General features: G+C 43.2%; 1 protein-coding gene across 1 annotated transcript in view; it reads right to left on the reverse strand.

Annotated features, from left to right (window-relative positions):
- LOC134077860 (stonustoxin subunit beta-like) overlaps positions 1-2,045 on the reverse strand; it is a 7,102-nt gene extending 5,057 nt beyond the window's left edge. Inside the window, exons 1-3 of the mRNA XM_062533497.1 lie at positions 1,978-2,045; positions 1,631-1,711; positions 1,224-1,397 (exon numbers count right to left, since the gene is read on the reverse strand). Of these exons, the coding sequence (XP_062389481.1) occupies positions 1,224-1,397; positions 1,631-1,711; positions 1,978-2,045 (323 nt within the window). The remainder of the gene's footprint in view (positions 1-1,223; positions 1,398-1,630; positions 1,712-1,977) is intronic.
- Positions 2,046-11,233: the final 9,188 nt, after the last annotated feature.

The following is an 11,233-nucleotide window of genomic DNA, read 5'->3' on the forward strand; positions in this document are numbered from 1 at the left end:
GCATAGTGAGGTTAATCTGGCATAGATTTGCATCCACGTGTCCTTATCTACAAGCCATGGATCATAGTAGCTTAAAGGTTCATATCAAACAGAGCATATTGACCAATCAGTAACACTGACTGAAATACGCTTAATTGAGCCTCTCCTCCACTCTTCTAAATCACCTTTCTGTCAATGTATTCCAGTGTCTAGAACATACTTAGAAGATGCTCACTCTTGCCTACACTTAATCACTACATCTCATATCATTACACAGTCCTCCCCATCCAGCTCACTCTCCATCACAGATGCTTTTTCCACCGGTCTAAGGCTAAGCTGGGCAGATACACACTATTCAGCCTTCACTTCTAGTCATGAGCACAAACGTATCCCTAGTAATGGAAATCGTATGCTTGGTCATTGGTCCTTGGACACCTACTAATCTACACCCATCAAGGGTTAGTCGAATATAAGATATCTAACTAGTTTAGCAGGTCTCCAATTCCTGTTTACTTTCCCTCTGGTAACAGCCTCTGATGAAAGCGCTCTTGGGGTGTTAGTGGATATCACTCACATGTGATCTCCTTTATTGGCATCCCAGGACCATGGCCAGCTACCAAGTTAAACTCACTATTCTCTGCACTCAGTCTAAGCAATCCAATGGGTGAACTAGTGAAACAGCATCAGTCCCTTCAGACTAACAGACAAACTTCTCATGCTGAGCCTTATCCCCTCCCTCTGCAAGTGCATCATGAGCTTCCTCATTGGGAGTTGAACATGTGCAAATATGTATTTGCTTTTCCTTACACCATGTAAGTGGTTTTTATTGCCCTGTGTTGTGGACATTATTAATGTATTTAAATGATTTATGTATCTCTTTATTCACCTACTAATTGTTCAAAGCTTGGTTCTCCTTCACCATCAGTGGGTCACTGTGCAAGCTGTGCCTGATCATCTTCTGTAGCCTGGGCAGACATGGTTGCCCATCTTGTGTTATGAATTCTAAAACTTGCTCTAAATAAAGTGCAAACTGTTCACAAGCCTCATATGTGTGTGTAAGTTTGGGGGATTGCCTTTTACTTGCAGTGCTTAAAGGGCCACATCATGCCCAGTTTAATATGTGGAAGGGAATCATCTAGAAATGTGACAGAATATCCAGTCTCCACACAGAAAGCTCTCCAACACAGGACACAAATGGATGAACAGCTCCACTAGAAAGTCATCTAAGATGTAACACATCTCACCTCAACGTCTCTAGTTTACAGCCGGGATCATTCAGTCTGTCTGTGAGCTCTCTGACACCTGAGTCTCCTGGGTGATTGTAGCTCAGATACAGCTGTTTCAGGTAGGAGGGGTTTGATTTGAGGGCAGAGGACAAGAGAGAACAGCCCTCATGTGTGATGAGACAAAGAGACAGTCTGAAACAAGAGATGCTCTTTCTTAATTATACATGGAGGAAAACGCATTGAAAGCGTGCAAGTCTTTGCATATTCAGTCAGGACAATCTCTAAATGTTGCCTTTTAACATGACAAGTGCAGATCATTATAAATATTCACAGATGTACAATTTGACGTTATGCACAGGCACACTGGTGTTTCTTACTATGTGGTGGGTAAAATACTGTATTATATAACATTCCTGATTACTGACCTCAGTGTCTCCAGCTTGCATTGTGGTTCTCTTAGTCCTGCACAGAGCAGCTTCACTCCTTCATCCTGCAGGTCATTGTCACTCATGTCCAGTTCTCTCAGATGGGAAGGTGCACTTTGCAGCACGGATGCCATCATTTCACAGCTTGCTTTAGAGAGGTGGCACAGATTGAGCCTGTTTCAAAGGAGAGTGGAAGGTCAGTCTTTGAACACTGGACATTTTCAGGCCATCCTTCAGCACCATGAGGTCACTGTATCTCATGAGGATGGACACAGACACAGATGTGTGTAGCACTCACATTATGTACACAGCGGGGACTTGGAGTGGAGAAACACTACATTACACACTCTGCAGCCGTGTAAACAACTTGTTGTTGTTGTCTTGTAGTGTCATGTGGGCAGCAGGGGTGATTCATGTTCCTAGGGGTTAACTTAACTTAAGGCAAATAATTATTCTCTTCCTGATTGATCAGATAAGATTAAATGTATCTAACTGACTTTTGCATTCTCTTTTCCACTATTCTGAAATGCTTGCATCAAGGTCAAGGTTCCTTTATCAGGTCTCTCAAGGGAGAAATGTGTTTTGGATAAGGGGTACTGTAAGCTGCCACAGCCACAATACACCGCACACCACAGGACATAGCACATATGTTCTACATAGAGTAAAGAAAAATATAAAATACAAAAAGGGCACACATTCACAGCCATCTGTCATGCCATACTGTAAATGGCACTCACATCATTTTAAAAGGCCAATAAATAGCCCATAAATAGCACTCTCTCCCACCCAGTCCCATTAAGCACAGTCCCAAAGTAGACACTCACTCTCTCTCTCTGTACTCTCCAGTCACACACAGCACATCCATACACCACAGCCTCAGCACATCTCCACTCAGTTCAGCCCCCATACACAGCCCCCTACTCAGTACTTAGTATTGGTTTTGGGCCTTCCTACTGTTCTGCCCACGTTGCCCATTCATCATGTTGACTGACAGGGGGACAGAGGAATGTTTGTAGTGATTGTGCTAAACAGAAAGGGACCCTGTACCTCCTTCCTGTGTTCATGAGCTCATATTCTTGGTACAGCACATGGGAGGGGTCAGATAGAATTCTGTCAGCCTGCTGTAGAGTGGACTGCTCAGATATGTCTTGGAGAGTGAGGGGAGCAGGGACTCCATCATTTGTCCAGCTGTTTTGACCACATTACGTAGTTTGGCCTTGAACTTAACTGTACGATTTCTAAACCAGCTGGTGATGCCGTAGTCTATAACTAATGAACATGATGCTCTCACAAATCCCAAAGACTCTGCAAATGGAGACGCTGGTGGATTTTTGTTCAAATATTTGCCACGTGTGTGCCAGTTAAGATCTTTATGAAAGAGGACCCCTAGACATTTGTAAGATGTTAACTGTCTGATGTTGTTGCCAAGTATGGATATTTTCAACAAACAGAGTTTTACGAGGAATGAATCAAACATGACTGAAATGTTTGGTGTGGTTTTCAGTATGTGTGCACTGTGCATCCGTTTCTACACACACTAACAATACACACAGCGTGGGGAATGAACAATGAGTACAAGTAGTAATGGAGGACAGGAGTGAGGTTATCAGCATGAGTGAGTTCAAACGGTAAAATGCAGATGAAAGCTCATAGCGGCCGCCATTAGGACACGCCTATGAGCTGCCACATCACACTGGGAATCTATAGAGAGCTGAAAGAGTGGATGCCAGGCCGGTGGGAATTCCTCTGCAAATGTTTTAATTAGAAAAGCAGATATGCCATCTGGCCCTGTTGCCTTGTTAAAGCATGTAGTTTTAAATACCCTGGTAATCACCTCTGGATCTACTGTTATTCTGTTAATATCAACATGACAATGATCTTGATCTAAAACTGCATCCTGCAGGTCAGAGCTGGGAAGGTGTCCCTTGCAGCACTGATGCCATCATTTCACAGCTTGTTTTCAAAAGCTGCCACTGACTCAGTCTGTTTTAACACAAACTGCAGCTGATGATTTATTCCAAAGATTTACAGATGGGCAGCCAACAGTGCCACAATATGTGTGCACATACACACCTTAAAGACTGCAGTTTACAGTGAGGGCTGCTGAGTCCTGTAGAGAGAAGCTGAACTCCAGAATCCTTCAGGTCATTGCGACTCAGGTCCAGTTCCTTTAGGGAGATGGAGGACTGCAAAGCAGAGGCTACAGCCTTACAGGATTCCTCTGTTAGCTTACAACCAGCAAGTCTGCATAGAGTGAGAGGGCAAGAGACAGACATCAGAAAACAGAATAGTGATATTAATACATTCATATTCTTAGCATTATTATAAACATTTTTAGCTTTAAAAAAAATAAAAACAAACATACTCATTAACATTCTTTAACAGAAACTAACACATTATCATTCAACTAAGGAGGGAAATTAATATAGGACACTGACTAAAATAATAGTTTCTGCTTGTAAGAATAGAGTTGTGCTGGAAATTAGTTTTCAGCACATAGACATATGTAGACTGACTCAGTCTGTTTTAACACATACTGTAGCTGATGATTTATTCCAAAGATTTACAGACAGGCAGCCAACAGTGCCACAATATGTGTGCACATACACACCTTAAAGATGTCAGTTCACAGTGAGGGCTACTGAGTCCTGTAGAGAGAAGCTGAACTCCAGAATCCTTCAGGTCATTGTGACTCAGGTCCAGTTCCTTTAGGGAGATGGAGGACTGCAAAGCAGAGGCTACAGCCTTACAGGATTCCTCTGTTAGCTTACAACCAGCAAGTCTGCATAGAGTGAGAGGGCAAGAGACACACATCAGAAAACAGAATGGGGCATATATACATTCATATTTGTATCATTATTATAAACATCATTAATAAAGAGTAGATAGAACAGAGGACACTGACTAGAATAATAGTTTCTGTAAGCATTTAGTTGGAATGTAGTTGTTATTCTGTTAATATCAACATGACAATGTACTTGATCTAAAACTGCATCCTGCAGGTCAGAGCTGGGAAGGTGTCCCTTGCAGCACTGATGCCATCATTTCACAGATTGTTTTCAAAAGCTGGCACTGACTCAGTCTGTTTTAACACATACTGCAGCTGATGATTTATTCCAAAGATTTACAGACAGGCAGCCAACAGTGCCACAATATTGTGTGCACATACACACCTTAAAGACTGCAGTTTACAGTGAGGGCTACTGAGTCCTGTAGAGAGAAGCTGAACTCCAGAATCCTTCAGGTCATTGTGACTCAGGTCCAGTTCCTTTAGGGAGATGGAGGACTGCAAAGCAGAGGCTACAGCCTTACAGGATTCCTCTGTTAGCTTACAACCAGCAAGTCTGCATAGAGTGAGAGGGCAAGAGACAGACATCAGAAAACAGAATGGTGGCATGCATACATTCATATACATCATTTCACAGCTTGTTTTCAAAAGCTGTGACTGACTCAGTCTGTTTTAACACATACTGCAGCTGATGATTTATTCCAAAGATTTACAGACAGGCAGCCAACGGTGCCACAATGGAAGAATCCCAAAGTGAGCCCTGAGGACTAAAGACTCACAGACTTAATTGATCTCAGGTGCTAAGTGAGTGAGTGTGTGAGGCCACATGGGCTCAGATAGGTATACTGTAAATGGGATTGAGACAGCACTTCACCAGATCACATTTACATTAGCGATGTTTAATAACAAAGATGTAGCTGACACTTGCACCATACACGTGTGTCGTGCTATTGTTTACCTTTGTAATTTCCGGATTTTCACAAGACTTTGAACTGTGGGTAATTCCCTTAAGTGAAGTCTGCAACGATGCAGACTCACAGAAAGGGCTCGGTAAGTGTGTACTCAAACCGTAACGCCCTTTGAAATTCCACATTGGGACAGCCCTAAACACTTACAAATTCCGCAAGAACGCGCACCAAAGTCTTTGAGTCTGTGAGTCCGGACTTTGGGATTGGCCCAATATGTGTGCACATACACACCTTAAAGTCTGCAGTTTACAGTGAGGGCTACTGAGTCCTGTAGAGAGAAGCTGAACTCCAGAATCCTTCAGGTCATTGTGACTCAGGTCCAGTTCCTTTAGGGGGATGGAGGACTGCAAAGCAGAGGCTACAGCCTTACAGGATTCCTCTGTTAGCTCACAACCAGCAAGTCTGCATGGAGTGAGAGGGCAAGAGACAGATGTCAGAAAACAGAATGGTGGCATGCATACATTCATATTCTTACCATTATTGTCAAAGGTTTTTAGCTAAAATCTTATTAACATTCTTTAACAGACATTGACACATTATGGCTATGGCTATGGCTATGGCTATGGCTATGGCTATGGCTATGGCTATGGTTATTTAGCAGACGCCTTTGTCCAAAGCGACATACAAATAAATAACAATACAAATTAAATTAACAGTGAATAATTACAAACTAGGGAGAATAGTAATATTATCAGTAGAACAATAATTTTAAGCACTAACCTAATGAGAAATAAAACAGTGAAATGAGAATAGCAATCAAATAAGTCACTCAGTTAATTATATATGATAATAATAACTAAAGCATGGTATGGCTAAATTTAAGGACAATAGCAAAATAAATTTCAAATTCTATCAATAGACAAATTATAACAAAACAATACTATTATACAAACCATAACACATCACAAACTCAAAGGACTAAATGCATATTAAATAAATATGCCTTAAGACCCCTCTTAAAAGATCCAAAGCTGTTGCTGGAACGGAGAGCACTGGGCAACTCATTCCACCAACATGGAACCACTGAAGAATAGGATCTACAATTTGACCTAGCATGTATGGTTGGTCGACATAACAGACGCTCCTCAGAAGATCGCAATGGGCGGTTGGGAATGTACATCGTGATTAAAGAACTGAAGTAGCTGGGAGCAGATCCAGTCAGTGTCCTATAGGCCAGAGTGAGAGATTTAAATTTAATTCTGGCTACTATAGGGAGCCAGTGGAGAGTAACTAGGAGAGGGGTTACATGTGTCCTCTTTGGCTGATTGAAGACCAGTCGTGCTGCAGCATTCTGAATCAACTGTAGTGGTCTTAATACACAAGCAGGTAGGCCAGCTAACAGAGAATTACAGTAGTCCAGCTTGGAGATAACCATTGCCTGTACAAGAAGCTGAGTGGAATCTTGTGTCAGATAAGGTCTGATCTTCCTAATGTTGTACAGGGTATACCGACATGACTTTGCAATTGAGGCAACATGCTCAGAGAAAGTAAGTTGGTCATCAATTATGACACCCAAGTTACGTGCCGATCTGGTTGGAGTCAGTGAGGATGAATCAAGCTGGATATTGATCTGTTGGGGAATAGCTGTTTTTGCTGGAAACACCAAGAGCTCAGTTTTGGAAAGATTATATAATACATTATAATACAAATAAACAGGGAAATGAATAGAGGACATTGAGTAAAACTAGATGTACCGCAAAGCGATACACAATATGACCGCCGCTCAGTCCTGCACATTCTCTCCGCAAATATCAATCACGCTTTTGTTTCCATCGCCTACTCCATCCCCTATTGCAACTTTTATGTACGTAAATGAGTGTGTGCATGTGTGCTTGCTTTTGTGTATGAGTGCTTCTCTGTCTATGAGTGTGTGTGTGTGTGTGTGTGTGTGCTTGTGTGTGTGTTTTATGTGTCTCTATGTGTACATGTTCACTGTGTTCTCTGTCGTCACTGTCACTCCAATATCAGATCACACACTCACACACACACACACACACACATGCACGCGAGTGAACACACACACACATACGCAGGCACACACTCACATACACATACACACACACACACACACACACACACACAGAGAGAGAGAGAGAGAAACAGAGAGAACACACACAGAATACACACAGATAACACAGAACACTCACAGACACAGAGAGAGAGAGAGAAAGAAAGAGAACACATACAGAATACACACAGAACATGCACATACACACACACACATGCAAACACACACACACGCGCACACAGAAACGTACACACACACACACACGCATACACACAGGCTATAGTACATCACACACACACTCACTTCTCAGCTCCGGTGGTCTCACAAAACTTACTCAAAGGTGTGTGTGTGTGTGTGTGTGTGTGTGTGCACTGTGCATCTGTGTGTGTGTGTGTGTGTGTGTGTGTGTGTGTGTGTGTGTGTGCGCACTGTGCATCTGTGTGTGTGTGTGTGTGTGTGTGTGTGTGTGTGTGTGAGGGTGTGTGTGTGCATGCGTGTGGGCGTTTTTGTGCATGTGCTTGTGTAATTTGTTATGTACATGTGTGTGCTGATGCGTGTGTGTGTAGGTATGTGTCTGTGTGTGTATTTATGTGTGTGTGTGTGTGTGTGTGTGTGTGTGCCTGTGCTTGTCTGTGTTTGTGTGTGTGTGTGTTCCTGCATGTTTGTGTGTGTATGTGTGTGTGTGTGTGTGTGTGTGTGTGTGTGTGTGTGTGTGTGTGTGGGTGTATGACTGTAGCATCCAGCACCCAGATCAACCATTCTCTTTTAAAACATATGTATTTGGAAACTAGTTCATTAAAGGTTTCTAATGGTGTCACTTATATGTTTCTAGGACAAAAACTAGCAGAGATTGAGATGTGTGTTTGGAACAGTTTTTCAAATCCCCAGCGGGGGATTTAGACTCCAGAGGGTTAATAGCACCATCTACAGGCCGATGGGTATACAGTCCTGAATGTACACATAAATCCATTTATTTTATAGCCCCCCATGGATGAAATTCCACAAAACTTGGCATATTCCCAGGGGGTGTCAGGTTCATCATACACATGCAATTTGGTGCAGTTCATAACATCTCATCTGAAGATATGGGCAAGTAAAGCAATATTACATTGCATTTTCAATTTTTACCAGGGGGGTGCAAATCACAAATGACTGGTTATAAGCTAAGTTGATGCAAGCTCTTGAGACCAACATACCATAAACATTTTGTCATCCTCATCGCCACGGTTCAGGTAGTTATGTAGGAAAAACTGTCATTTTTGGGCTTCGGGCGGGGGCAGCGCGGGGGTGGAGTGACCCCCGGGGACGAAACGAAAATGTTCCACATAAGTCTACTGGGGCTACATGCCCACCAAGTTTCATGCGCTCCGGTGTTACGGTGTCCCGGGAATCGTTGACGAAAAATGACGGGAAAAAAGATGAAAAAAACCCCAAAAAACTTTGACAACAACTATATGACCGCTTTGCTAGCTACGCTAGCGGCGGTCATAATAATAGTTTCTACTATTGAATGGGGTTGTTATTGAAATTAGTTTTCATCACAGAATCCTCTTCCTGCAGCAATTACAGACTTTGTAGCCTGACCGCTTCATCTCTAAACGAGTCTTGTTGCAATGTGTTGGGTCACTGCCTAGTTTTATGATGAATATTAAAGCAGTAATATCATCTTGAGAAAAACAGTGTGCAAAATGAGATAATACAGCTTAGGTCTTGTACAGCTTCCCTGCAAATGGACTCCCACTAATCATCCCAACCTCAGTGTCCAGCTCCCTGTGTGGATGTAGAGCTCTACGTCAAAGTCTACGTCTCGGGAAAGTCCCAACACTGTGGAAGACATCATGTCTTATCCCCGTCCCCAAGAAACCACATCCACGTGAGCTGAATGACTTCAGGCCAGTTGCTCTCACATCACACCTGATGAAGACCCTGGAGAGACTGGTTCTGGGGATACTTAGGCCACAGGTGCGCCATGCACTAGATCCGTTACAGTTTGCATACCAGGAGAAAGTGGGCGTCGACGATGCAATCTCCTACCTCCTACACAGGACACACTCTCACCTGGACAAGGGGAAAAGTGCTGTGAGAATCATGTTCTTTGACTTCTCTAGTGCTTTTAACACCATCCAACCCCCCAGATTGAGTGACAAGCTCCTGCAGATGGGTGTGGATGCTCATCTAGTATCCTGGATTGCAGACTACCTGACAGAGCGGCCACAGTTTGTCAGACTGAAGGACTGCCTCTCCAACACTGTAATCAGCAGCACAGGTGCTCCACAGGGAACGGTGCTCTCTCCAGTCCTGTTCACCCTTTACACGTCTGACTTCTGCTACAACACGGAATCATGCCACATGCAGAAGTTTTCAGACGATACTGCAATTGTGGGATGTATCAGGGATGGGCAGGAGGAGGAATACAGGAGCCTGGTGGAGGACTTTGTGCAATGGTGCAGACTCAACCACCTACAACTCAACACGACCAAGACCAAGGAGATGGTGGTAGATTTCAGGAGGTCTAAGCCTGCTCTGCTGCCAGTCACCATTGAGGAGGTCAATGTGGAGGTGGTGAACACATACAAGTACCTGGGCGTACATCTGGACGATAAACTGGACTGGTCAGTCAACACTGAAGCAATATACAAGAAAGGGCAGAGCAGGCTGTACTTCCTGAGGAGGCTGCGCTCCTTCAATGTCTGCAGCAAGCTCCTCTGGATGTTTTACCAGTCTGTTGTTGCCAGCGTCCTCTTCTATGCTGTGGCATGCTGGGGAGGAAGCACTAGGAAGAGGGATGCTGGGCGACTAGACAGGCTGGTAAGGAAGGCTGGCTCTGTTGTGGGAGCTGATCTGGAGTGCATCACTTCAGTATCAGACAAAAGGACCCTGAACAAGCTACACAGCATCCTGGAAAATGACTGTCATCCACTCTACAGCACTATCATACAGCAGAAGAGCTTGATCAGCTGGAGACTACGCTCCATGACATGCACAACAGACAGACTGAGAAAGTAATTTGTACCCAGGGCCATACAACTGTACAATGCTTCACTGAAGGGAAAAGGAGAGTTGGACTTCTATGCATAGTATATCTGCACCTCCACCCTCTTATACACTTACATGGCATGGCTTACATGTCTACCCTCATGTCTAACTCTTATATTATTACTATGTTAAGTTTATTTTAATTGTCCATATATTTATACTAGTACTGTTATTATTATTATTACTATGCTTACATTTTGTACTGTACATATTTATTACTGGTCACTAGAATTTAATCTTGCACTGTTGCACTGTTGGACTTATTTGCACTACCAACTTGACACACACCTCAGACTGGATCACATCACGGTACCAATCCTCAGTACATTCATGCATACCTTATCTATAGTATTCTACTGCTCCTTTAGTCATGTTGATTTGTTGATTTGCTTTTTAATTTTCCTGTTTACATTGTTTACATTGTACTGTATGTGGTGTGTGGTGTCTTAAGCTGCTGGGACTTTGAATTTCCCCTTGGGGATCAATAAAGTATCTATCTATCTATCTATCTATCTATCAATCTATCTATCTATCTATCTATCTCTATATGTGCATGGACACACCTAGCCCGGTCATACCAAACCCTCGTACTAATATCGTACAGAGGGTCTGGACCTACTCCATTCAGAATCGATTTCAGGCAGGAGGCATGAACTCTGTTGAAGTTTGAAACGATTGGGCCTGATTTTACCCAATCGCTAACGTTTGGTCGTGACAGCTATAGAGACTACAACGCGCATATACTCGACGTCATCGTTAACACCCCCCTCCCCCGATTCCCCCCGTTCGCTGATTGGTCCAGA

The sequence above is a fragment of the Sardina pilchardus genome, chromosome 1 (genome assembly GCF_963854185.1).
Source record: "Sardina pilchardus chromosome 1, fSarPil1.1, whole genome shotgun sequence".
Classification (NCBI taxonomy): domain Eukaryota; kingdom Metazoa; phylum Chordata; class Actinopteri; order Clupeiformes; family Clupeidae; genus Sardina; species Sardina pilchardus.